This window comes from Manis javanica, chromosome 3 (assembly GCF_040802235.1).
Source record: "Manis javanica isolate MJ-LG chromosome 3, MJ_LKY, whole genome shotgun sequence".
NCBI classification, from domain to species: Eukaryota; Metazoa; Chordata; class Mammalia; order Pholidota; family Manidae; genus Manis; species Manis javanica.
Window position 1 is genome coordinate 30,779,993 of NC_133158.1, and position 27,699 is coordinate 30,807,691.

General features: G+C 42.1%; 2 protein-coding genes across 24 annotated transcripts in view; both read left to right on the forward strand.

The window, feature by feature from the left end:
* LOC108408138 (von Hippel-Lindau disease tumor suppressor) overlaps positions 1-12,123 on the forward strand; it is an 88,787-nt gene extending 76,664 nt beyond the window's left edge. For all 6 annotated transcript variants that reach the window (XM_073231023.1, XM_073231024.1, XM_017677912.3 and 3 more), the window contains 3 exons: positions 4,028-4,228; positions 9,722-10,013; positions 10,959-12,123. In XM_073231023.1, the coding sequence (XP_073087124.1) occupies positions 4,028-4,228; positions 9,722-10,013; positions 10,959-11,071 (606 nt within the window). In that variant the 3' untranslated portion in view covers positions 11,072-12,123. The remainder of the gene's footprint in view (positions 1-4,027; positions 4,229-9,721; positions 10,014-10,958) is intronic.
* A 2,234-nt stretch (positions 12,124-14,357) lies between these two features.
* The window catches only part of TATDN2 (TatD DNase domain containing 2), a 55,764-nt gene continuing 42,422 nt past the window's right edge, over positions 14,358-27,699 (forward strand). For 16 of the 18 annotated variants that reach the window (XR_012129012.1, XR_012129011.1, XR_012129014.1 and 13 more), the window contains exons 1-3: positions 14,878-15,440; positions 15,580-15,990; positions 22,911-23,402. Coding sequence is in view for 3 of the 18 variants with exons in the window: in XM_017677907.3 (XP_017533396.3) it covers positions 15,586-15,990; positions 22,911-23,402 (897 nt within the window). In the remaining 15 variants the exon portion in view is untranslated. Of the gene's footprint in view, positions 14,847-14,876; positions 15,441-15,579; positions 15,991-22,910; positions 23,403-27,699 lie in introns of those variants that run through there. The other 2 variants (XM_073231027.1, XR_012129023.1) reach the window with 2 other exon arrangements.

Here is a 27,699-nt window from a genome sequence, read left to right on the forward strand (position 1 = left end):
TTTCTAGAAAACTTTTTTGTGAATGGTTTCTAAAAAATGGAGGATATAATTTTTTTTTAATTTAGTTTATTTCTCTTCTAGACCCAAATATGTCTTTATCTCTCCTATTGTGGTACATGCACAATTAAGATCTTAACTTGAGCATGTGATTCAAAGATTCCAGTGAGAGGCGAAAGCTGCAGACACCTAGTGTAGTCCAGGTGGGGGGAAACAGGCCTCTGCTCCACACAAGAGGTGTGCTCATGGCTGCAGTGTTTTCAGTCACGGGGTGGTTTCTATCAAAATGCAAAAGGTGTGTGTCCTCTGATGCAGCAATTTCACTTGTACATAGGGAAGTGAACATTAAACAATACCTAAAGTACCTAATACTATAACATAATAAGCACTACATGTGTGAGCTATTATTATTATTACTATCATTTTAATAGCTCTTAGAGTGTTTGCTACTATAGTTATTATATATACATAAATATATAACTGAAGTTATTGGTGCTATAGACTTTGTAGCAGAAAGTCTAGAATAATATATTCCAAACCATTGGCAGGGTTACCTTTGGTCTCCAGTGGAAATGAGAGGAAAGGTTGACTTTCATGGTAAAACTTCAATCACTTCTGTTTTAATTTTTAGCAAAAAGTGTTTGTAACAATCTGCTTTTGTAATAATAATTTCTACCTAATTAACATTTTAACTTTAAAGAATCTGCATACTTTGCTCAGAAAACCCAACCGTGCAGGGTGGTGATTCCATGCCTCTCCACTCCCCTTCTTTGGCCTGCCCTCAGGGGTGGCCCCTTCTGGAAAGCCCTTTTTGCTATGGATAATTTCAAGCATACACAAAAGTAAAGAGAAGAACATAAGGAATCTCCACATATCTATCCCATCAATTACCAACGTCATGCTTTTTGAAATGTCTTTTGCATCCAAAAAACTTGTTTTATGTATGTATTTTAAAGTATATCCCAGATCCTCTGTTATTTCATCCATTAAAATGGAGTTCTTGTATTGCCTTAATATCATTCCATATTTAGATTTAATACCCATTCCATATTTAGATTTCCAAAATTTTCTCAGAAATTGCGTTTTAAAGTTCGTCTGTAAAACTGGTCCAAACAAGGTCCACATTGCCTTTGGTTATGCTTCTTAAGAATCTTACTCTCTAACTGCACCCCACCTTTTTTTTTTCCTTTTGCCTTTTTGCATAAAGTAGGTCATTTGTACTATAGACTCTTCCGTTCCAGATTTTGCTGATTATGCCCTTGTTTCTCCATTCTTCATGCTTCCTGTACTGTGGTAGTTAGCTCTTGAGACTTGATTACAGATTCGTGGTCAGTGGTACTTCCTCGATGGTTCTGGGTGCTTGCCATTGCATCATGCTATGAAGTGCGTAGGAGATCATGCTACTTTCAGTGCTAAGATTTGTCAGTGGGTTCAAATGGAGTTGCTGATTGTCTCCATTACTAAGCGTCCTGTCCCCATCCCGTCACACTCCCTCTTCCCCACAGGATTCCCTGAGTGCTCTTAGCATTTCAGGAGGACTGTTGGTAGATGACATCTGTGATTTCATTGCGGGCAGTCAAAGAGTGAGCTTCTCACTTGTATCATTCTTTCAGGGCAGTCCCTTTGAACGGTTTCTTATGCTGTTTCAAATGGCTGTAAAGTCCATAGCTGCAAACAATACACTTCTGTTGTTCCTTATTGATTTACCAGCTTTAGACACCATTACACTTTTTAAAAAGATAAACACTTAAAAGGCAGGGCTCACATGAGAGAATTATGCAAAAGGGTATTAAAAAAATGCAACCCTTGCCAGCTGGAGGTTTTTAGTCTCCAGGTATTGAATTCCTGACGATGTCAGATGTGTAGGTATTATTGGATCCATTTTCTGGATGAGGTAACTCTTGCAGAGTGGGGACTGTTTTGTTTTGTTTTTGAAGCAAATATCACAAACCATGTCTGAAAATCTTTGATAAACTTTTTTTCTGAATTGTAAATGTGTGAAAAATGGTGTAAAGACAATGAAAAATTTATTTACATATAATGAGTCATTTCTATTAAAAGTAATAAAATTATATTAAAAAAGGTAAAACTTAGCCAAAAAAATAAATCACTATATACAATTTGTGAAAATATTCATGAAACGCTTACTATGTGCCAGGCACTGTCCATGGTGCTGGGGATACAAAGGTGAAAAAATTTCTGCCCTCATGGAGCTGTCATTCTAGTGGGGAAGAACAAATGATATTCAAGTAAATGAAAATATGTGTAATTTCAGGCCAGTGGTATGTGCTAATGAAGAAGAAATGAAGTTAGAGGATAGAGTGAAGGAGTTGGGGGAGGGCTATTTAGGTGAGAGAAGGCTCTTGGAGAAGGTGACATCTGAGTAGAAACTAATGAAGTGAGGGACCAGGACATGGTAAAACGAAGGAGGTGCAGTGTAGGCAGAGGGAACAGCAAGTGCAAAGGCCCTGAGGCAGGATGAGCTCGGGCTTCCAAGAACAGAAAGAAGCAGAGTGGCTGAGTACAGTAGTTAGAAATAGAGAGGGAGGAGAGGGCATGGGAAAGGTTGGCAGGTGCCAGACTTTTGTGGCAGGTGTTGCAAAATATGGGGTTTCTGAAGGTCATAGTTAAGAGATGGGAAATATAGGACATCAGGGACCCTTGATGTTAAAAACAAACACACATAGAAGAAATCTTTTAACTTTTTTTTCTAATTATCCATGGAAGACAGGCTTGTAGAACATTTAGTAAATGTAGGAAGGTATAAAAAAGAAAAGAATCATTCTGAGATAACCACTGTTAGTATTTGGCAACCTGCCTTTTGGTCTTTATGTGTGTGTGTGTGTGTGTATATAGTCGTATTATTTATATATTTACATTTAAATATATATATTTATATTTTGTATTATTTATAGCATGGGTTTCCATCAATACTTGCATTTTATGTAGTATAAAATACTATACAATATTTATATTTAATGCATAAGCAAACAGTATAAAACAAAGTGCATTGAAATATTCATATTACACATGTAACTGTATAAAATACTATATATTCTGTGAAACATAATTACAAATATGTACCGATATAACTGCTTACATAATATATATGACACATAGAATATGAATGGAAAATTTGTTATATTATTTACATGAATATACCACAAATATAAAAATAAACATAAATGTTTCATGTCAATCTATTAGATTAATACACTATATATTATATCAATTTTAGATATAATTATATTACATATTTTCTTATAGTTAATAGTTAATGAATATAGGTATTTAGTATATTTGTAGCATAGTGATATTTTAAATATGTAATATATATGTATTAAATATATTTTTGATCATGTAATTTATAAATATTATTTATATAGCATAATTTCTGCTATAAGCATAGTTGATTTCTGCTTTCTATGTAGTGTAAAATGTTATAAAACATGTAAATACAAAATTTATAAAATATGTGAATATACATAACAATGTAAATAGATCTATTAAATATTTATGGATCAGAATCGTACATCCTAAAATGTTTATTTCATATAAGATTGTCCCTGTAGTTAAGATCAAATTATTAATATAAATAAAGTGCTCAGCATGTAAGTACTACATAAATAATAGCTGTTATTGCTATGAATTATCACTACTACACTATTGAATGTTTATTCTGTGTCAAGTAGCACACTTTATGCTTTAGATGCATTAGATCATTTACTCTGTGTTAGTCCTATAGTCCCCATTTTCCTGAGGATGCAAGCCAGGCCTGGAAAGGCTAAACCGCTCAGTTTGTGGTGTGAGCGCCTGGTGTGAGGCATGCCCTGTACGGACAGTGTATTTAGCAATTCTCCAGTTCTTGGCTGTTTCACTTGATTCTTGGATCCTTGCATTTATTTTTAAAAATCCCCATGGGTTTCTGAGTTTCTGCAGCTCGGGTGTGGGTATGGAGGTGGGTGGGGCACGTGCTTGGACCCACATCCCTGCAGCTCCCATATGGGTGTTTCCGCTCTTCTTCCCGCAGAAGGACTTGCTCCTCAGTGAGATTCCCAGCGGCAGCACCTCGTTGCGCTCCAGGAAGACTGGCGTGGAGAAAGCGATGGCTAAGGAGATCTGCCTGAAGTACCTGGAGAAGAGAGCAGGCCAGCTGCCGGACGACTGCGCGGAGGCCCTGGCGGCGGCGGCCTGCCTCTGCCTGCGCAGGCGCAACGCCAGCCTGGCGGAGGTGAGCCTCTTTCGCCGCCTTCCCGCAGCGATGAGCCTGCCCTGGGGCCGCGTGGGTCTGCTATGCCAATCGGAGCTCACTTCAGGAAAACAGAAGTTTATGGATAAGGGGGTCCCAGGAGCCTGATGGTCGCGTGCCGCTGGCCTCAGGGGGCCCGCGACCACACCCTCGGATATTAACAGAACTCTGTCTTTAAGCTATTTCTGAAAATACTTTGTTCCTCCCCTTACGTCCGTACATCCCCCTTTCTCTTTTCCTCACTACTTTCGGTCAAAGAATATGGTCATACGCATATATGTGTTACTTAGTTCATACTATACGGTTATATAGTTCCTCAGTGCTAGAAGCTGATTGGTCTGGCTAGGGTCCGGTGTCTGCCCATTGGCCAATCAGGTAAGGTGAGGGAGGGGTGTCCAATATATAAATTTGGTGAACCCTTGGAAAATGGAGCGGACAGGTCCTAGAGAAACGCAGTATCCTTAATCCAAGGATTAGGCAGACATGCCAGAAATCAACCACCACAGGGGATAAGACATTTTCCTATTGATATGTCACGTAGAGTTAGTTTCCATGGTAACAGGCGTAAATTTGAGGACACTGCAAGGTCTAAGGACAAAATAACTGCCTGAGAGGGCTCTTAGAGATGATCTAGCTGAGTGCTTGAGACTACCTCAGGAATTGCTATAGGCAACAAGATGGTTGGGAAGCTGCAGGCCCCACCCATGACTCCAACCAGACACCCCCTTAAACTTCCCATAATTATATGGGGTTCTCAGTGTTGTATTTGAGGAAAGGGTTTGGTGGCTGAAAAATATCTTCAAACACCACTGCTATAGCCCAAGCTTCCTATTTTACATCTGAGGAAGTAAAGGCCCAGCCAGAAGAAGAGGAGACTACACAGTGCCGTTTCGGTCAGATCTTTCCAGATTTCTGGTTCTTGTCCACCATCTTGCTCCGTAAGGAGCAAGAGTTAAGAACTGAGTCATGGTAGGAGCTAAAGACCTGAGTCATGTTCCAAGTATGGGCTATTCTCCAAGTGCCCGACTGGCACAGCATTCAGTCATTCATTTAGCAGCTGTATGCTGGGCCTGGGGGATAAATCAGTGAACAAGGTAGGCCCAGTTCCACTTACCTGGAGCTCACAGACAATGCACGGTAATCATCTGTGTGGTAAGCACAGGGATAGTGTATGATTGGGTCCCACTCAGGAGGACTTTCCAGAGGAAGGGATGTGTAAACAGATGAAGAGCAATCCAAGCAGAAGGAACAGCTCAGGCAAATGGCCTGAGTTGAGAGAGAGCTCTGCAGGGTCAAGGGCCTGGAAGAATGTCAGAATGGCTGGAATGCAAAGTACTTGGGGAAGAGTGGTTGGTGATGAGGCTGCTGAGGAATGAGAAGCCCAGTAATGTAATCGAGGGCTTTGCTGGCACAGGCCAGATTTGAGGAAGTCAGTGAGGATTTAAAGCAGGGGTGGGACATAATCAGATTTATGTTCTGAAAAAAATCATTTTCACTCAACTACTTATTCTGTCATTCAGGCTTTCATCCCATTCATTTAATTCTTTTGTTTTGGACTTTTGAAGCTGCTATAATGAAGAGACTCCAAAAGGCAGTAGTTTAAATGAGACAGAAGTTTATTATTTTTAGCTTAACAGTTTGAATGTAGGCAATTCTGAGTGTATGTAGCAGAGCCACAGTATTGGAGTCCCAGGCTCTTACATTGTTTCTCTGCTTCCTTGCTGTGTACTTCTGTTTTAGAATCCAAGAGGCTGCTTTAGTTCATGCCATTACATCTGCATTCCAGCCACTGAAAGGGAGTTAAAAGGTAAAGGAGAATATATCCATTTCCTTTTAAAGGTGTGACCTGGAAATCCATACATCACTTTTTTCACACCCTGTAGACCAGAACCTAATTACATTGCCAAAACACCTAGCTACGAGGGAATGTAGTTTTAGCTTGGCAAATATTTATTGGCATATACTGTGAAGATTTTTCTTAAGATGTGACATTTGAACTGGGCCTTGACGGATGAGGAGGCATGTACAATGTAGAATAAAGGAGATAGGGCACTTTAGGTATACAAAGAAGAATGAGAAATGGTCCTTGTCCCCAGTATTTTTTTTTTTTGGTATCATTAATCTACAATTACAAGAGGAACATTATGTTTACTAGACTCCCCCCTTCACCAAGTCCCCCCCACATACTCCATTAGTCACTGTCTGTCAGCATAGTAAGATGCTGTAAAATCACTACTTGTCTTCTCTGTGTTGCACAGCCCTCCCTGTGCCTCACCCCTACATTATACATGCTAATCGTAAGGCCCCCTTTCTTCTCCCCTGGCTTCTCCCTCCCTTCCCACCCATCCTCCCCAGTCCCTTTCCCTTTGGTAACTATTAGTCCATTCTTGGGTTCTGTGATTCTGCTGCTGTTTTGTTCCTTCAGTTTTTCCTTTGTTCTTATATTCCACATATGAGTGAAATCATTTGGTACTTGTCTTTCTCCGCCTGGCTTATTTCACTGAGCGTAATACCCTCTAGCTCCATCCATGTTGTTCCAAATGATAGGATTTGTTTTCTTCTAATGGCTGAATAATATTCCATTGTGTTTATGTACCACATCTTCTTTATCCATTCATCTATTAATGGACACTTAGGTCACTTCCATGTCTTGGCTATTGTAAACAGTGCTGCAATAAACCTAGGGGTACATATGTCTTTTTCAAACTGGGCTGCTGCATTCTTAGGGTAAATTCCTAAGAGTGGAATTCCTGGGTCAAATGGTATGTCTATTTTGAGCTTTTTGAGGAACCTCCATACTGCTTTCCACAATGGTTGAACTAGTTTACATTCCCACCAGCAGTATAGGAGGATTCCCCTTTCTCAACATCCTCGCCAACATTTGTTGTTGTTTGTCTTTTGGATGGTGGCAATACTTACTGGTGTGAGGTGATATCTCATTGTGGTTTTAATTTGTATTTGTCTGATGACAAGCGATGTGGAGCATCTTTTCATGTGTCTGTTGGCCATCTGAATTTCTTCTTTGGAGAAGTGTCTGTTCAGATCCACTGCCCATTTTTTAATTGGATTGTCCACTTTTTGTTTGAGGTGTGTGAGCTCTTTATATATTTGGATGTCAACCTTTTATAAGATCTGTCATTTATGAATACATTCTCCCATACTGTAGGATGTCATTTTGTTCTACTGATGATGTCCTTTGCTGTACAGAAGCTTTTCAGCTTGATATAGTCCCACTTGTTCATTTTTGCTTTTGTTTCCCTTTCCTGGGGAGATATGTTCATGAAGAAGTCACTCATGTTTATGTCCAAGAGATTTTTGCCTTTGTTTTTTTCTAAGAGTTTTATGGTTTCATGACTTACATTCAGGTCTTTGATCCATTTTGAATTTACTTTTGCATATGGGGTTAGACAATGATCCAGTTTCATTCTCTTACATGTAGCTGTCCAGTTTTGCCAACACCAGCTGTTGAAGAGGCTGTCATTTCCCCATTGTATGTCCATGGCTCCTTTATCGTACATTAATTGACCATATATGTTTGGGTTAATGTTTGGAGTCTCTAATCTGTTCCATTGGTCTGTGACTCTGTTCTTGTGCCAGTACCAAATTGTCTTGATTACTATGGCTTTGTAGTAGAGCTTGAAGTTGGGGAGCAAGATCCCCCCCACTTTATTCTTCCTTCTCAGGATTCCTTTGGCTATTCAGGGTCTCTGGTGGTTCCACATGAATTTTAGAACTATATGTTCCAGTTCGTTGAAGAATGCTGTTGGTAATTTGATAGGGATTGTATTAAATCTGTAGATTGCTTTGGGCAGAATGGCCATTTTGACAATATTTTAATTCTTCCTAGGCAAGAGCATGGGATGAGTTTCCATTTGTTTGTGTCCTCTTTAATTTCTCTTAAGAATGTCTTGCAGTTTTCAGGGTATAGGTCTTTCACTTCCTTGGTTAGGTTTATTCCTAGGTATTTTATTTTATTTTGTGCAATTGTGAATGGAATTGTTTTCCTGGTTTCTCTTTCTATTAGTTCATTGTTAGTGTATAGGAATGCAACAGATTTCTGTGTATTAATTTTGTATCCTGCCACTTTGCTGTATTCTGATAGCAGTTCTAGTAGTTTTGGAATGGAGGGTTTAGGGTTTTTTATGTACAATATCATATCATCTGCAAATAGTGAGAGTTTGACTTTTTCTTTACCGATCTGGATTCCTTGTATTTCTTTGTTTTGTCTAATTGCTGTGGCTAGGACCTCCAGTACTATGTTGAATAACGGGGAGAGTGGGCATCCCTGTCTTGTTCCCGATCTCTGAGGAAATGCTTTCAGCTTCTTGCTTTTCAGTAAGATGTTGGCTGTGGGTTTTTCATATATGACCTTTATTATGTTGAGGTACTTGCCCTCTATACTCATTTTGCTGAGAGTTTTTATCATGAGTTGAATTTTGTCCCCTCTCCCAGTATTTTGTAACCACAGTAGGAAGATGAGAGATCAACTGGGTCACGGACTTGAAGACAAGCAGGCCTAGATTTAGCAGTCAGCTGTGCTACTCACTGGCTGAATTGCTTTAGGCAGGGAACTTAACCTCCCTGATCTTTTAATTTTTTATTTATGAATACCCATTGTGCTTCTTGTGTCAAATGTGCTTTTTAAATTGCAAGGTACTGAGCAAATGAAATCTGTTATTGTTAGTAAAGATATGTCTATGTGCCCTTTATGTGTGTTTGTGCGTGTGTGTTTAGAAGAAACATTCCTTCCCTACCTCCAATTTTCCTAGGCTTTGTAACCAGAAATCCTACAAGAATCGTATCAATATTACTTAGGGAATTTCTAGTCGAAAGTGATAAAACTCAATTCATATTCTTAGACACACACACACACTTACACACCCCAAAAGAAATAAAGAGGGAGAGATAAGGAGAATATAACTGAGTGGAATGAATAAATAAATAAATAAATAAATTTATTGCCGTATTTATATTTAACCAAACAGCAGACAGGATAGGCATTGCTTGGGCAGCTGGACCCAGACCCAGGGGCTCAACAAGCAAAAGTGCAAGGCTCTTTGTCTCTGTGCCCGTGCCTCTCTTTCTCTATCTCTTGCCTCTGCTCTATTTGTGGGGGCTATTTGTACCTTCCATAAATGGGTCTTATGTACATGGTGGGGAGTCTGGCTGTGGCACTAGGAAGAAGAGGGCCAATCTTTTCTCAACAAGATTTAGGTGGCAAAATCCCAGAGAAGGAACACCTGGGCCAATCATGAAGGACAGAGGAATGGGATACTAGGGTTGGTCGTCTTGGTTATGTGCTCTCATCTATGGTGAGGATGGATGGGGGCAGGTTCAGTTCTTTTCAAATGAGGGATGCCCTTTTTTCAAACAAAGCAACAAGTATTTGATTCTTCAGTGTCTTTTCCTCCTGAGGAAAAGATTTTTATTTCAGAACGAGTTTTGGTGAGTGCTCTTGTCTCTCTCCTCCCTAAGGTTTGTAGCTCTGTGGCCTCTGTGGAAGAGCAGCTCAGAGATCAGGAGACAATGCTCCCTTGGAGTGGGCTTTCCGTGGGCACAGGTTCTTCTTCCAACACCCCAGAAGAAACGGATGATGTGGATAATTCCAACGTCGATGCCTCCTCCTCCATGAGAGCAGTGCCCGGGGCTGGGGCTGCCGCCTCGCCTTCCCCGACAGAGGATGGAGAAGGCAGGCCACAGGCTGGCGAGGTAAAGCAGGCTGACTCTTCCTCTGAGGCCTGTGCCAGTTTGGAGGCTGCCCAGGATGGTAAGTGTGTGGAGGTCTGAGTGCTTCTACACACTCATTCATGTGTACCTATCTCAGCCCATCATTATGCCTTCCATTTCCTTAATTCACTCATTCATTTGGTTATTCAGCCTTTCACCTACCAGCTGACTGCACAAAGAGAAATCTGGGGGAGTCTTCCTTGACAATCCTCTCCTGGGGCCCCCTACTTCCAATCCAGCATCCAGTCTTATCTATTTGCCTAAATATTGCTCAGCTCCATCTGCCTCTCAATTGTCCTTCCTCATTTAAGCCACTATCCTCTTGCTGGATCACTGCCCAGCCTCCCTATGTCCTCCCTGATCCACATAGTCCCTTTCTCCACCAGTCCTTTCTCCAGGGGCCAGCCAGAGTGGTTTTTAAAGCCATGCCACATTTAGGGACCAAGTCAAAATTCTTCCTCAGGACCAGCAAGGCACTCTGGGGGCCGTCCCTGCCCACCTTTCCATCCTCACTTCACAAACACGAAAACCCTGTCCTTGCCAGCTGCTTCTAAAGATACCTTCTTCCTCAGCCTTCTGGTCCAAATACACCAGGCTTCCTTCTGAAATAAAAATTCAGAAATAAAAATTTGTAATGGAGTGTCCTCATCCTCTAGTAAACATGCTTTAATGAATGTCCACCTGGTTCTACCACTCCTATTGCTGCTACTTCCATGGGGAGGAGAAAGGTAGGAGGGAGTGTATGCGCCCAGGCCCCCCATGGGGAGGGGTGTGGCAGCCCCCTCCTCTCTAAAAGGTAGGGACAGGTGACAGGGCTTCCCTGCAAAGGCAGAAATGATGAAAATGCTCATTACACTGAAGGGCCTGATTCAGACACCTGATTCAAGGGAAGAAACTCTGACCAAGTCTGACTTTCTAAGAATTATAATATTTCAAATTGCCATTTGTTCATGTTGGCTTTTTTGTACTTTCTGTTGAACATTAGCTACAGAGACTTCGTGGAAAATTGATATCAATGAGGCCAAAAGGAAACTGATGGAAAATATCCTGCTCTACAAAGAAGAAAAGTTGGACAGCATTGAGCTTTTTGGCCCCTGATGAGTAGAACACAGCCGAGGATGCTTGTTCTCAATCATAAAGATGACTCCAAGTCCAGAAAAAGATCTGAGGCAGACTCAAAATCTCCCAGGAAAAACCAAACATCAGCTTTCCCAGCATTGTGGGGGTGGTGCTGAGAAACTTCCATTTTATCAGCAGGAGTTAGGGGAGAAGGGATCTCAGCTTTTAGAGACACAAAAATCCAAGAAGTTCTCTTCCTTTCTGGGATTTGTCAGTCACAGCTTGGTATCAGGAGACTGAAATAGAAACAGTGGTACAGGGCCCAGGATGTGGGTGATTTTGTGGTTCCGGGGAGCATGTGACGAGAACTACCCCAGCAATGCTGTGCCCACTCTCACAACTTCTATCGACAGAGCTTCCTGCAGTGCCGATAGCACTTTCCAAAGTTAAGATCTCTGGGTCATACATATTTGCCAACAGCTGCCTGCAAACTTACGCAACCTGACAGATTTTCAACTTGTGTTCCAATGCAGTTCTAAACTCCTGTCACCAGGTTGCAGGTTTTACAAATGCCAGGCACCCGGCAAAGGGCTCTGTAGGGTTTTCTGTTTTCTTTGTTGGAAATCTTGCAACCCACAGATACTTATTTAATGCCCACTCAGCACCATTATCCTCCCATACCACTAATGCTAGTATTTTTAGTGGACCTTTATGTGTATTATTTATGACTGGATAAAGAATCAGAAGTAGTTTCATGTCTGATTCTGCTGCTATTTAAGTTGCTCAATTTCTGGAACCTGTTTTCTTGTAAGTAATAACACTGGTGTCCCTCTCCAGGCTGTTGGGAAGAACAGGTGAGATGGTGACAGAAGTACTTTAAAATGCATTTGTCCTGTTTTATAAAATAAAAAGACATTAAATGTATATTTCTGCCGTGTACCTAACCTTTATGCAGTGGGTATATTTCCGAAAAGTCATGCTGCAGATCTTTTTGTGAAACAAATGTTAAATACAGTGTGTCCTATTTTAAATAATCCTACTCTAGTGATTTTTTTTTAGTAAAATAAAAATAGATTGGTAAAGTCAACAAATATCTTGTAATTAGTTTTGTGTCCAGATGAATTTGTTTGGAGAAGGTGCTCTGCACCAAGGGGTATAGTAGGGTTGCTAAGAGATTGGGCGCTGGCTGTAAACGCTGGCTGTTAACAGCTGTGTGATCTTGAACCAAGACAGGAAGTTACTCTGGGCTTCTGTTTCTTCATCTATACAATGGGGAGAATAAAAAGTACCTGTTTCATGGTTTGTTGTCAGGGCAAGGGGTGAATTCTGCCTGGTGAAAGCATTCAGCAGCCCCCCAAGTAAGGTTTGCTTTGTGCTGGTATGTTACAAAACAAGGTGGGCTCCACCCCAGGCAAAGTCATCTCTGCTAACACCCGTCTTAAGCTCTGGTGGCTGTGATGATTCACACAGAGTGTGTGCCACTTGCTCCAGATAGGACCTGGTATGTGGTAAGCACCTTACAATTATGAGCAATAGAAGGCTGATGCCTATAGGATACTGGTTATCCACACGTATTTGCATTTCCAGACCAGGGCTTCCTGTGTCTCTGGAGAGGTAAATGGAGAACTTTGAGAATCTGATGAAAGCTATGGACCTCCTCCCTTCAGCAAGCTGTAAATACATATATATAACAATTCTGTATATGAATTCCAGGGGTTCATGGGCACCACAGTGTCTTTTCATTAATCCCATTAGGGAAGGCCTGATGTTTCTTTTTAAGTTAATTAGATGCACATGACCAAAAAACCCAAACAGTATAAAATGTTACGTCATGGAAAGAAAGCTTTCCACTTCAATAAGATCTTAGTCTCTTATTTCTTCTCCCCAGAGCAACCACTGTTACTAGTTTGGGGTATCCTTCCAGAGATGATAAAAACTTTTAAAATCTTTTTAATCATTAGGGAAATGCAAATCAAAACCACAATGAGACACCATTTCACACCTGCTCAGATGACTAGAATAAAAAAAATAGACAACAATAAGTGTTAACATGAATGTGGAGAAATTGGTGGAATTGTAAAATGCTGAGTCACTTTGGAAAAACAGTTTAGCAGTTCCTCAAAAGGTTTAAACATAGTTCCCATATGACCTAGCAATTCAATTCCTAGATATCTAAGAGAAATAAAAAGATACATGTTCATATTACACACCCGTGTTCATAGCAGCAATATTCCTAATAGCCAAAAAGTAGAAACAAGCCCAAGTGTCAATCAATGGATGAATGAGTAACAGAATGTTCAATATCCATATAATGTAATATTATTCCATAAAAAAGAATGAAGTACTGATACATGCTACAACATGGATGAACCTTGAAAAGATTATGCTAAGTTCAAGAAGTCCATCATTTATTGTGATCACATTTTTACAAAACATCCAGAACAGGCAAATCTATAGAGACAGAAACTAGCAGTGGGGGCTGAGGGTTAGGGGAGGATTTTAGGAGGTGACTGGTAATGGTCATAAGATTTGGAGTGATGAAAATGTTCTAAAATTATATTATGGTTATGGCTATATAACTAAATATACTAAAACACCATAAAATTATACACTAAACCATTTTATATACTATAAAACCTCTGAATTATATATGGGTGAATTTTATGGTATATGAATTGTATCTCAATGAAGCAGTTAGAAATACAAATACACAGAGGTTATTCTCAGTAAAATTTTTTATCTTGAGGCTCCACTTATTATTTTATTAAATAATAATTATCATTATTATTTTGCTACACATAGTATTTCATTACCACTGTTCTGGAGCCTGTTTTTCACATCTGTCTTGGTCATTCTTCCTCAAGAATACTTTTGAAGGATTCTTTTTTCTGGCATTTCATTGTATGGATATTCCATAATTTATAATAATAGTTTCCATTGCTGGATATTGAGATTTTTTTTTCTTGCTGTTACGAACAGTGCGGCCTTTTAAGTAGGTACTAATTTACACATCAAGTCCATCAGTGAAGTATGCGACTGCATTTCCCCAAATGTTCAGTTACTTAATAATATCATCATGTCTTTTGGTCATTGCCGATCTAATCGGTGAAATCAATTTATTTGTGCTTTTTAAACCACTGAGGTGGAGCCACTTTTTCATATGTTAAAGAGTCGTTGCGAATTGTTTCTTTCTGTTCGTTGGTTCATTTCCTTTGCTCATTTTAATACCGAATTATCTGAAAATTTTTACATAGTAAGGACATCAGCGCTGTCAGGTGTCATGAAAATTTTTCTAAGTTTGCACCGTATCTTTTAACTTTGATACTTTTTTCCGGGCGGATATTTTAATTTTCAGTCTTTTTTTTTGTGGGCTTCTAACTTCTAATTCCAATTCTGCCTCTTTCTGGGTGTGTCACTTGGTCTCTCTGAGCCAGTTTCCTGTTCTGTAAATGGGGTGATGACCCTGGCGTGGGGTCACGAGAGAATCCGGGTCTGAAACCGTCCAGCGAAGGGTGCCAGGGTCCAGCCGCAGGGTGCACCGCAGCGCCCCCTGCCCCAACGGAAGCCAGGCCTGGGGAGAGCCGCGGCCTTGCCCCAGCTTCGCGCTCTTCGAGCCCACGTGATGGCTCCGCCCCACCTAGCTTCCGACCAATGCTTCCAGGCCTCCTAACCAACAAGCGAGCTCCGTCTTGCTCGGAGTCCCGCCCCTTGCCGGCTTGAGCAATGGGAGCCCTCCTTTAGGCGCAGGACCCGCCCCCGCCGCACGCTGGGCGGTGGGCCGCAGGGCTCGTTCCAGGAGGCGGGCGCGACGGAGGCCAGTGTGGCTGGGTCTTGGAAAGGGGGGGAGCAGTCGGGGGCTGCAGAACTCCGGCGGGCGGCGAGCGGGCGGCCGGGGCGGGACGTTTGCTAGGTGGGGGCTGTGGGGCTGACGGTTGGGCCGCGGCGGCAGGGACGGAAGGGGCGGCCGGCGGGCCGGGGTAGCTCTGAGGAGCAGACTAGGGCCCTGCCGATTCCTGAGGGGCGGCTCGGGCCCCTTGGGCCCGGGGCTGGTCGGCGGGGCCGCGGGAGCTGGGCGGGCTGCGCTCCCGGTTCGGCCCTGCCCTGCGGCCCGCCCTCAGCGTTTCGGGCCTCCGGGCCTCGCGCCCGCCCAAAGACTGCATGTCCGGTCGCCATGTGTGGTGTGAAGCGCTTTGACATCTCTGAAGGGCTTTGTAGTCCTGGAAGCGCTTTGACATCTCAGAAGTAGCGCTGTGCAAACTGAGGCGCTTGGTAATCGCGAAAGCACGTTGCGGGCTTGGAAACCGAACCGACGCCTTTAGTGTATCTTAGATCGTTGGACTTCTCCGAAGCGCGTTGGCATCTCTGAAACCTTGAGAACTGTGATGGGCAGTGGAAAGAAGGGGGAAAGGTCAGTGAGGCCAGCCCCTGCCTCCGCCACCGCCCTTCTGGCTTATCCCCTCCCGAGGGCCCCGGGATAGCGGGAGTCTGCGGAGGGGCAGCCTGGAGGGGTGGTGTTGGAATCCAGGTCCCCTTCTGGTATCTTGCAGGTGCCCATGGCGTCGGAGAGGCGCAAGGTCAAGTACCACTGGAGCAGCACTTCGGAAGGGTGTCCCCGCAAGCGCAGCTGCCTCCGGGAGACCAGTGATGTGGCCGCCTCCGGCCGGCCAGCTCATGATGGCTCTGTGTTGCGTTCAGGAGGGGCCAGCAGCCCCAAGCGCCTGAAAGCCCAAGAGGAGGACGATGTGGCCACGCCGAGGTTGTCCTGGGGCTCATCCCGCCGCAGAAATTCCTCCTCCTCCTCCCAGTCCTCCGGCCCGAGTGTGGGCGGGGTTGCCTCCAAAGGCTGCCTGATTCAGAGCGCACGGGGGTTTATTTCGTCAGGGGGATCCCCTCTTCGCCCTGTCAACCCCTCTCTAGAAGAAATGGCTTCTCTAGAAGAGGAAGCCTGCAGCCTTAAGGTAGGTGGCTGCAATGCTTTTGCAACAGGTGAAGCCCCTTCCAGGGCATGAGAAGTTGGGGATGGGAATTTTGGTGAAATGAGACTAAAAAAGGTATCGGTGGCTTCTTCATACAAACCCAGAAGACGAAGTAGATGGCCAGGGATTTGGCAACACTTTAGAACTATTTGGAAAGCTTTAAAAAATACTTGTGCTCATCCCCCACCCCACCCCCCTTAATTGGGCGGGGGTGGGTAGTTTGGGCTTCCAGATTTTTAAAATGCTCCTCAGGTAATTGTATTGTGCAGCCAGGTGGGAGAGTGACTTCAGTAGAAGGTGGATTGAATGCTTGAGAGACACATGTACTTGTTTTAGTTATAAATTTAAGGTTGTCTTGCCAATGGGGTTCAGCCCCGGGCAAGTTCGTTGTGGATTCAATGTGACCAAAGAAATTGAGAGCAAAACGTTCTTTGAGGTGAAAAGGTTTATTACCTGGCTTGTTCTCCCAGCAGTAGGTTGAGCACTAGGGTCTCTGCTTCCACCCAGAGCACTGGGTGGAGCTCTTTATATAGAGTCAACAGCCATGTATTGCGCACAGGTGTGCCGTGAGCTAGTCAACCAGGGCCAGGTGAGAATCCTGGCCACAGGAACTCTAATTTTATCCACAAAGGTACTGTGTTCTTGTACTTTGAACCACTCTTCATCAGAACCAAAAATAAGAATTTGGTTCTTGGTGTAGTGTGTATCACCAAACTTAATGGTTTCTAGCACGTTGGGTTGGGACAGGGTTTGTTTTGGAGGTTAAACATTTAGTTACCCCAAGGGAACTCACAGGATGGTTTCATGAGTACTTAGGGCCAGACTGAGGAGTGCCTTTCACAGAGGAGGTAGAGCTCATCCACTCCTTCATTTTATATTAAAGATTAACAAAATTGCCAGCTTTTTTTTGTCTGTGTGCCAGCTCTACATTCGAAGGCCTACGTTGTCCCAGGCAGTTGCATGGGATTCTCTAATAACAAAACAGAAATCATTGCCCTCTTAAGAGTTTGTAGCTCTGGGTCTTAAGAGGTTAGGAAATTCTTTATGGAGAGGAAAGGGCTTATTTTGGTGAGATGGACTACCTTGTAGCTACAGTGGTTTTATAAAAGCATTACAAACAGGTCCTAAGAAAAGTGGGTTTGTCTTTAAGCCTTTGCTCAGTGCTTCTGTGGAACTGAGAAACTAGGCTGTATTTGGCTGTTTTTCCTGGAAAGCCCTTAAGTGAAGTGTTCCAGGTGTTTTCAGTTTAGTCTCACAATGCTTCTATGTGCACATGTCCCCCCCCTCGCCCCGCCCAATGGTGCATTGAAAAACTGTCTTGAATGTAAGAATACCGAACAGGACTCAGATATAAATTGGGTAAATATGGGGGTTTGCTCATACAGTTTAATCTCGTTAATCCTTGATAAAATTTCAGTGGTTTGGGGCACAGCATAAAATATATCAATACATTAGATTTAATTTGCATGACAGTTACAGATATTGAAGACTGGTATCAGGAGGGGCAGAAAATTAACCTTGTTTGGTCTTTCAGGTGTGCTACACCTGTGGCTCACACTGTCATGCAAATTGGGAACTCAGTCCTAATCCTAGCACAGACCCATCTTTTTCTCATTTAGGCCTGTGGGGTCTTGTTTTGCCAAGATAATTGAATGGTTAACCATGGAGTGATGAGTAGTTCTGTCTCAGGAGTCTTGGGGTCAGTGCCTTGGCTTCAGTCAATAAGCACTTGAATGTTGTGTGCCAAGCCCTCTGTTGGATGTGGAGCTACCAGGAGACACACAGTCTGGTGGGAGGACTGGAGAAGCTGCACGCTTCGCTTCATGATGTGGTATGTTGGAGCAGAGAGCCCAGATGGAGGCTGGAGACCTAGGTAGGGGACAGATTGCAGCAAAGTTTTTTAGCCAAGGGAATTTGGATTTTATTCTAAGCCATTGAGATTCTGCAGGGTTCTCTACAGAGGGAAGGCAGATTGGCATTTTCAAAAGATCAATCATGGTGAGTGAGGATATGCTATGAGGATGCTGATGCTGTCAGTCCTGTCTGCCCCTAGCACTGTCCACCTAGAGTGTGGGTGTTATTTGCAAACAAGCTAAGGTACTTTACTTCTCTTGATGAATTACGAAATGCCTCTTACCTTCTCCTCAATCTGCACCTCCTCCCCCTCTGCTCTGCGGACTTGTTTGTCTTGTAAGTCCTAAGTCCTGTCAGCATGCACAGCTTGCTCATGAAAATGGCATGTTCTCCCCAGGTCCTTCTGAGGTCCTCTCAGCACTCTTACCTTCTACCCACCCATCCACCTGCTCTTTGCATTTGCTCTGTGAACTTTGAGAGGTACACATTTGGTTTGGTGGGTTCCCCTGCGCAAGCCTCAGCACAGATGTCTTTGTGCCATGTCACAGTATGTTCAGAGGGGAAGATATTTGAGTTCATTCTGGGTGCTGTAACAAAATGGCACAGACCGGGTACCTTAAAAACAACAGAATTTATTTCTTAAGCTTTTGGAGGCTGCAAGTCTGAGATTTGCCAGCATGGTCAGGTGAGGGCTTCTGGGTTGTAGACTTCCTGTTGTGTCCTCACCTGGCAGAAGGGGATGAGCAAGCTCTCTCCGGGCCTCTTGTATAAGAGCACTACTCCCATTTGCCGTGATCTAATCATTTCCCAAAGGATCCATCGAATATCATCATCTTGGGGTTAAATTTCAACATATGAACTTTCCCTGAGGGGGATACATTCAGACTAAAGCTAGATTGGGCATTTTGGAATTTCTAGATTCCTACTGGCCATCTCCTTACTGTTTTTTCCTTATTACCTCTAGGATGAGTTTTGGAGAGGTTTTCTCAAATTCTAAGGTAGCTGATGATCTTTGTTTATAAAGAAGGTTAAATGTGTTTATTATGAGCACCCTCACCTACCTTATATTTAGTCTTTGGTAAAGATATATCTAAATTTCTATGTTAAATTTAGGAAACGAAGAGTGGAGGGGAAAATTTGGGCATTTATGATGTTACAGACCTTGATAAAATCTGATTCCCAGTGTTTGACCTATAGGGTTTTGTTAAGTATATGGTATTATCTTTACATGTAGGTAACAAGTATTTACATATTGGTTATTAAATAATTGAGCACCTACTCTGTTAGGCACTTGCAACATGACTCGGTTAAATAACTTGACTAAGGCCATATGGCTTGTATGTGGCAGACCTGTCATGTAATCCTTGATCAGTCTGGCTATCAAGCCAGTGATCTTCTCACTGCTGCCCTCTGTGAGCATCTGCTCTGTCCTGGCCCAGCATTAGATAGGAGGGATTAGGAGGGCAAGACTGTTCCCTTGAGTACTCTGGGTGACACATCCCAGACACACAAAACCACTGTTTATCTTGGCTCTTGAGTGATGGCGCTTTTGTGTGTGGTCCTGTTTCCTGCATCTTCACTCAGCAGATGTCCAGTGCTTGGATGGAAGTCTGTGCTAGGGTCTGGAGGTGCAAAGAATAGGGCAGTGGTTAGTCTAAGCAGTCATTCATCACAATGCAGTGTGTGGAGGTTGTACCAGGGATATTTGAAGTGCAAGGTATCAGAGGAATGAGGGATGAACCACTGGGAAAGTCCTCACACAGGTGTAATTTGAGTTCTGATAGATAAGGAGGAGGAAGGGACATCTCAGACAATAGAGACAACATGTGTCCAAAAAATGTCAGGAAATGCTGCTGGTCTGGAGCGCTTGGAACCCTCCTGGTTTCTGAGGGCCCTCCTCTCCCTCTTCTGTAGTTCCTTTCTTCATTCCTTGGGCAGCTGGGAGTATGGAGAAGAGTGGGAGATGATGCTCAGGAGAATGTTGGGAGCCAGCCTGTGAAGGGCTTCTGATGTCATGGTCTGGAGTCTGTGATGTGTTCTGTAGGCCAGTGCAGAGCCGCTCTGAAGGGTTTTAGGCAGATGTGACATTGCCACATTTTAAATGCCTCCTGGCACACTAGAGAGAAAGGATGGGAGGTAGTAGGCAGGGAGCTGGTTAGGAACTGTTGACATTGTTCAGGCTGGTGGTGATGAGGGCGGGACCAACCTCTCCACCTCATCTTTCCCTCCTGCCCTCAGAGATGCACAGTTCACCAACACTGCAGGAAAAATGAAATCTCTCCTTTTTGAAGCCAGGTGGTTGGTCTCTTGTCACGCACTCTCTACCTAATCTTTACATTCATAGCTCCCTATCCACTTTGAAAGTCTTATTGGGTGACCTGGATCCATCTCAAGTCCTCACAGTCTTGGACATTTCAGCTTTTAATACTGTTTCTCAAGTTTGGTATTTTTGCTGTCCTCCCTTAGTTTCCAGGATATTAGAGGGAACTTGAGTTGGAATCCTGGTTCTGTCACGTCCAAGCCATGTGGCAGTTTCCCTCTCTGTAGGAGAGGGGTGACAGGTGTGGGAGCTCTGTAAATTGTAAGTCCCTATGAAAATAAAGTTTGTTATATTCTAGCCTTTTTTTTCCCCTGTAAGTATAGTCCTGGTCTTCTCTACCAGGGTTGGCACATGGGTGGCCCATAGGCTGAATATGGCCTGCTTGGTCCTTATAGTATTTAAAGTTTTGGACAGTTCATGTTAAAAATATGTGCCTCCAGTCCAAACTTCTACCTTGAGTTGAAGACTTGAGTGACTTCTTTTCTTTCCTCACTTCCTCCTCCTTTTGCTATTTTATTTTTCTCCCTGGTACTTTGCACTAATCTGTATATTGCTTTTCTTCTGGTTTTCCCTTCCCTCACCAAGTAGAACATAAGGTCCCAGAAGTTGGTATTTTTGTTTATTTTGTTGAATGCTGCTCTCCCAGATCCAGAACAGTGCCTGCTGACACATGGTAAATGCTCAACTGATACTTGCTGCCTGGATGAAAAATGCATTCAGTTTTGAGATTTCTTGTTTTACTTGGAAAACCAGAATCTATAGCTGTGGGTCTGTACTGCCAAGGAGCGGCAGATGGTTTGAGGTGATCTGCTGTGGCACTTCAGATGGTGCAGGGGCTCTTCAGTCTGCTGTAGACCTTGCCTTCCATTGTTGCCTTATACCTGGCTGGGGGGCAAGGAGAGGGACAGCTTGTCCCACAGGCAGAGGTGGAGAAGTCAAAGAAGGGATTTGGGCCTTAATGGAAAACTAGGTTATCAAGCATAAAGGGACACAGAGGCAAGAGTATCACAAGCAAAGGAGAAAAGATGTGTTCGTGTATGAGTGTGTGATGAGTGATGCCTCTACAGGCAGGTAGAGAAGCGGGCTGTGGAGAAGTGGGCTGGGAAGTTGTGGCTCTGTCCTGTAGGCAGGCCCATGGGGCCTTCACGTTTATTTGTAATATTTGTTAGATTTTCTTAAGTATGGAAACATATAAAGAAAACCAAAATGGCTCATAATCTCATTTCCCAGATAATCCCTGTAGTCATTTCAAAAAATGTTCTAACATGTTAGAAATGGGTGAAATAGGTAAAGGGGAAGAGGAAAAAACTCAGAGGTTCATATTGCAAGTCAAAGCCACTTTTTCTGTCCATCTCCCCAAAGTTAATAGCTCAACAATTTGAGTACTTCAGAAAAAAATACTAAGCCTGTACTGTTATCTAGATGCATGTATTTTCAAAGGTTTAGTAATTTTTTTTAAAACAAAGGTGTCACATGTGCTTCTTGGGGGAGAAAAATCAACTAATACAAAAAGCTTATAAAATACAAAAACTTAATCCTCTTTTCCTTCTTTCCTCTTAATTCTAAAGACACCCATTAGAAACAATTTCTTCAGACTTTGAAATGCATACATGTAAAGCATTTTTGTCTTTTCAAACTGTGACATTATTCTGCTTGTTGGTCAGCTCCTTGCTTTTTACTCTCACTGTGTAACATGGACATCAGAGTTCCCTTATTCTTTAAAAAAGCTTATTGTGTTTTACGGTATGTCTGTTTTCTCTATTGAACCAGTCCCTTATTGATGGGCTTTCCTGGAGTAGACTACCTTTCCTCAGTAGGGAAAAAAGATTAACAGGCTTAGTGTGATGTTCCTTTCACTAAGTATATATACGTTTGAGAGGAATTTAGTACAAATAGAAGCATAAGTTGTAGTGGCCATAGAGTGCCTTGGGATGATGGTAAATCCAGGTCACACAGCTGGGGAGATTTGGAGTTTACTGCTGTTGGGATGGTTCTGGGGTATATTTATGGAGCATTCTTATCCCAGGCTGGGATTAAACAGGATTTGAGTTTCACAGCAAATTTATGCACTCCTCATTTAGTGGGTTCAGAGGGGAAAAGAAAGGATCTGAGACTCCACTTTTATGTCTGAGCAGATTTGGGGTCCTGCAGGTGAGTAGTTAGAGTCTCTGAATTGACTGTGGTGGGTTCACTGGGGTATGGGACAGCTTCGAACACCAAGTTTTTGATTTTGTGGAAGGACTTAGCAGAGAACTTCATGGAGGCTTGGGGTGTAGTGGGAAGCATGCTACCCTCAGGATGCAGGTGTCTACTCCTCCCTGGGCCTTGGGTTTCCTTGACTCTTAGCGGTGGGATTGGGTAAGCTGGTTTCTAGGAACCTTTCCAGTGCTAAAATTTGGAGCTTCTGTTCTTCTGGTGTGTGTTTTGGTATAGGTGGTAGTCCTTACCCTCAGGGAGCTTATAGTGTAGTGTTATAAGACTGCTGATCCCTCACATCATCCTTCCTACTGCAGTATGAGGCTATTGTCTGATGAGCATTGTAGCCCCCTTTACGGGGACACTTCTCAGTGGGGTGGGATGGAAACCACCTCCTGGAGAGAATCTTGGTTGTAGCCACTGTCATTTCTACTTTGATTGGTGCCATCACCTCTGATTTATAATTTGCCAAGTGCTTCATATATGAAGTCATCCTTGGGACAACCCTTTCACAATTTCTCTTTTCTTCCAGGTTGACTCCAAAGATAGTTCTCGAAACTCCACGAACTCTGAATTTGCAGCTGAAGCTGAGGGTCAGAATGATACAATTGAGGAACCAAGTAAGGTCCAGAAAAGGAAAAGGGATAGACTTCGAGACCAAGGCTCTACAATGATCTACCTGAAGGCTATCCAGGGCATCCTGGGAAAGTCGATGCCGAAAAGGAAGGGAGAGGCCACCACTAGGGCGAAACCAAACATAGGAGAGCGTCCCAGCTGTGGAGAAGGGCCAGCCAAAAGTGTCACTGCACCAGCTCCTCAGGAAGGGAAAGAGTCAGCCCCGGAGGTGAGAACAGAGGAGAAGGCTGAGCTGGAGAGGAGCAGCTTCTGTGGTAGGAGAGTGGTGATAGACCCTCAGGAGGAGCCGGCCGAGCGGCCGCCTAGTGACCGGAGGACAGTCATCGACAAGCATTCTCCACCCCTGGAGTTTTTGGATGACTCTGATTCTCATTTAGAAAGCCAAAAGGTGAGTCAGGCTCATGCCAAGCATGGGGTTTTTAGTTCTGTTGAGTAAAAAGGTATGTGGTCCTTCTAGTTGAGTCCTAAGTGCTAGTTATTAAAAGCAGTACTTTACTTACTCAAGACTCCAGGGTAAATTGATGGTTCTCTTTTAACATACCTTTCGGAGTTACTAAGACACATTCATCAGTGCTATTTCTTTTCTTTTCTTTTTTTTTTTTTTTTAAGGATGTAAATGTTGGGATATGGCTCTAACAAGTCCAGAATAATAGGGGCTTCAAAAAAAACAGAGATTTGCCTTAAGGAGGATGGCTTCCAGTATCAGGGGATCCTAGTGTCTTCTGTCTCTCTGCTCTGCTGCCCCAAACCAGTTTCCATCTTGTGGTCTGAGATGGCTCCTCTGTTAGAACATCAACATTTCCAGCTAGGAGGAGGAGGGAAGAGAAAAGTGTGCTCCCTTCCCTGTTCAGAGCTCCGTACAGAAGTTGCCCACATTGTATCTACTTACATGTGGTGACAAGAATATAGAAACCTGGCCAACACATAGGGCAAGAAAGTCTGGAAAATTAGCTTTCATCTGGGCAGATTAATACCTAGATGTATGTCTTGCTGTAGAAGAAGGAAAGAATGATAGTGGAGAGGAAGTAGCAATTAAAAAAATTTTATTTTTATTTTTGGTATCATCTACAATTACATGAGGAACATTATGTTTACTAGACTCCCCCCTTCACCAAGTCCCCCCGACATAGCCCATTTAGTCACTGTCCGTCAGCATGGTGAGATGCTATAAAATCACTACTTGTCTTCTCTGTGTTGCACAGCCCTCCCCGTGCCCCCCCGACCATTATGCATGCTAATCGTAATGCTCCCTTTCTTTTTCCCCCCCTTTATCCCTCCCTTCCCACCCTTCCTCCCCAGTTCCTTTCCCTTTGGTAACTGTTAGTCCATTCTTGGGTTCTGTGATTCTGCTGCTGTTTTGTTCCTTCAGTTTTTCCTTTGTTCTTATACTCCACATGTAAGTGAAATCATTTCATACTTGTCTTTCTCCGCCTGGCTTATTTCACTGAGCATAATACCCTCTAGCTCCATCCATGTTGTTGCAAATGGTAGGATTTGTTTTCTTCTTATGGCTGAATAATATTCCATTGTGTATATGTACCACATCTTCTTTATCCATTCATCTACTGATGGACACTTAGGTTGCTTCCATTTCTTGGCTATTGTGAAAGAGATGTTTTTAAATGAGAGAAATTATAATCGTGCTCAGTTTACTCAGTCTCATGTTACTAATTCTTGTTTGGTCAGAATCTAGTTTTTCCATCAGTTGTGCAGATTCTTGCCTGGTTATCCGAAATCTGTATTAGACATCCTTTGCTTAAATCTCCTTGGAGATGAGGCTCTTTTGCAGGGACTTTTGCTGGAGCTTCTGACAGTAACTGTTGGTAAATGACAGAAGACTTAAAATGGCCATTGTTAAAGATTTTGTGAGAGTTCATCATAATGCAGTCAATAAGGAGATTTGTTTATTTCTGTAAAATGTAAACTTTTAAATAACTATACTTAAAAGTGATAATATACCAGAACATAGCAGATTTCTGGGAGTTTCATACTACTTCTAGAACATTTATATTAAAACTTATTTCTGTACAAATCTAAGATTTAGTGTCACTTATTTGACAAATCTTCTCATAGGTTTAAAAAATTTTTTTTGGCCTTTTATTGAAAGTGTACAGCTTGATGTATTTTCACAAATGGAGCACATCACTCAAGGTGATGATAGGACTCCAATATTTCTAAATTATTGCTGTGAGAAAGCACTGTTTTTTAAAAGTTCCTAGATTTCTTTCCTGTAGCTCTGTAAGAGTAGAAGCTGCAATCTGTTTTGCTTTCCATATAGTTTTAACATACCAAATAAGAGAAGAAAGTCCCCTGACATACTCCAGAGGTCCTCCAGAAAATCTGAGAGTTAACTAGAGGTAAAAGAACTTCATTTAGAATCAGTTTTGAGAAGTATGTCAAAATTATTTAAATAGATTTTAAGGTACTTGCCTAAATTAGAATAAATTAGAATTCCAGATCATTATGAAACAATACTTAGTTATCCACTTAACCAAAGTGGCAATAAAAGATTTTAAAGGTAAATACAGAAGATTACATAGCTGTTGGAAGATTTAGCTCTTTCAATATTGAGATGATTCAGTTTTCTTAAAGACCTGGTTAAGACAACAAGAAGCACAAGAAATTTTGATAAAAATTATTTTAAAGGCCAAAAATCTTCACCATCTTTTGATTGTGCTCACAAGAGCAGACCAATAGTTTAGGAAGACTTTGTCCTTTTAGAAGGTAAAATTAAGTACCAGGTTTACATAAGATCACTGTTGATATTTAAAGCTTACTTGTGCCGCTCTAATAGCCAATTCAGTTTAATTTTAACCAGCTTAATCACACATTAAACTTCCTTATACACAAACCTCCTGCATAACAACTTTTCTTCTCACATTCAGGTTGTGTCCTAGGTTTTCCTTTGTTGAAGAGGAAGAAATTTCCTCTACCCCTTGAGGTTCTTCTAGCTGGTCTAATAATCAAATTGAGATTAAGAGGAGAAAAAAAAAATCAAAGTTATATTACGTACGTACGTACAGGGAAGCCATAGATGTGGGTTGCAAAGACAGGGAGAATGTGGTATATGTCATCCTGAACCAAGGAGAAGGGGGAAGGGGCCTGAGAATTCAAAGGAAAAGGAAAGTAACTCACAGGAATATGAGAAGAGTAAATGTTTAGCAAACAAAATACCTGATGGGCTACACAGAACAATGAGGCACAGAGAAATTTTTAACAGATTTTCTCATATTCCTTCCTATCATTCCTAGTTTACATTTATAATATAACTATCTATGGTTAGCTCTCCTCCAGGAGTAGTCCCTCTGTTTAAATTATTTTTATGGGGTGGGGGTAGGTCAAAGTAACTGAGTCTTTTGGGCCTTGTTGGTTTTTCAGCTCAAGTAGTCTGCATGGTCACAGTGGCACATCTTGGGGAGGCCTGCCCTTGGTCTCTACACCTTCATTAAATAAATAGCCTTTCACTTTTAAGACAAAATTACTTTCTTTCCTCTTTGACATAAGTTTATGTCCATTCTTCAGACGTTCTTTTACCAAAAGCATGTATCTTTTTCTTGCATGCAGACATGTTTCCTTTTTTATTTCTAGTGGCTTTAATTACACTTAATAGAACTCTTCTAGAAACTTTAATTTCTGATAAAAACTAAGTAGTAAGCAATTGTGAACTGTTACACCAGCATTCTTTTGAGGGACAAATTTATGAATACTTTTCATAATTTCTAGAAACACGTGCTGCTTTGTAGTATAATCTTTCAGTAAGCACAAAACGTGTTTACTAACAGACCCAAATTTGTATTTAATTTCTCAGTAATAAGGAAGCCAAAAATAAACTAGTGAAGCATTAATTACTATATAAGATTTATCTTATTTGGAAGTGATCAAGATTTTCAATGAACAACTCATCTAATTACCTAGCTTAGCAAAACTAACAGTTCAGGTCATCAAAAAGATTTTTCAAGTTATTTTTATTTTATTAAAAAAAATTTTTTTATTACGGTATGATTGACATACACTCTTATGAAGGTTTCACATGAAAAAACAATGTGGTTACTACATTTACCCATATTATCAAGTCCCCACCCATACCCCAATGCAGTCACTGTCAATCAGTGCAGCAAGATGCCTCAGATCCACTATGTGCCTTCTCTGTGCTACACTGTTGTCCCTGTGGTCAAGTTATTTTTAGCTACACATATCATAATAGGTGAGTGTCGCTAAAAAGTTCACTGTATCAACACATCTCGGGCAAGGGAAACAAAATAAAAAATGAACAAATGGGACTACATCATGCTAAAAGGCTTCTGTACGGCAAAGGACACCCATCAACAGAACAAAAAGGCATCCTACAGTATGGGAGAATATATTTGTAAATGACATTTCTGACAAGGGGTTAACATCCAAAGTATATAAAGAACTCACATGCTTCAACACCCAAAAAACAAATAACTCTATTAAAAAATGGGCAGAGGTTCTGAACAGACACTTCTCCAAATAAAAAATTCAGATGGCCAACACGCACATGAAAAGGTGCTCCACATGGCTAATTATCAGGGAAATGCAACTTAAAACCACAATGAGATATCACCTCACACCAGTTAGGATGGCCGACATAGAAAAGACTAGGAACAACAAATGCTGGCGAGGATGTGGAGAAAGGGGAACCCTCCTACACTGCTGGTGGGAAT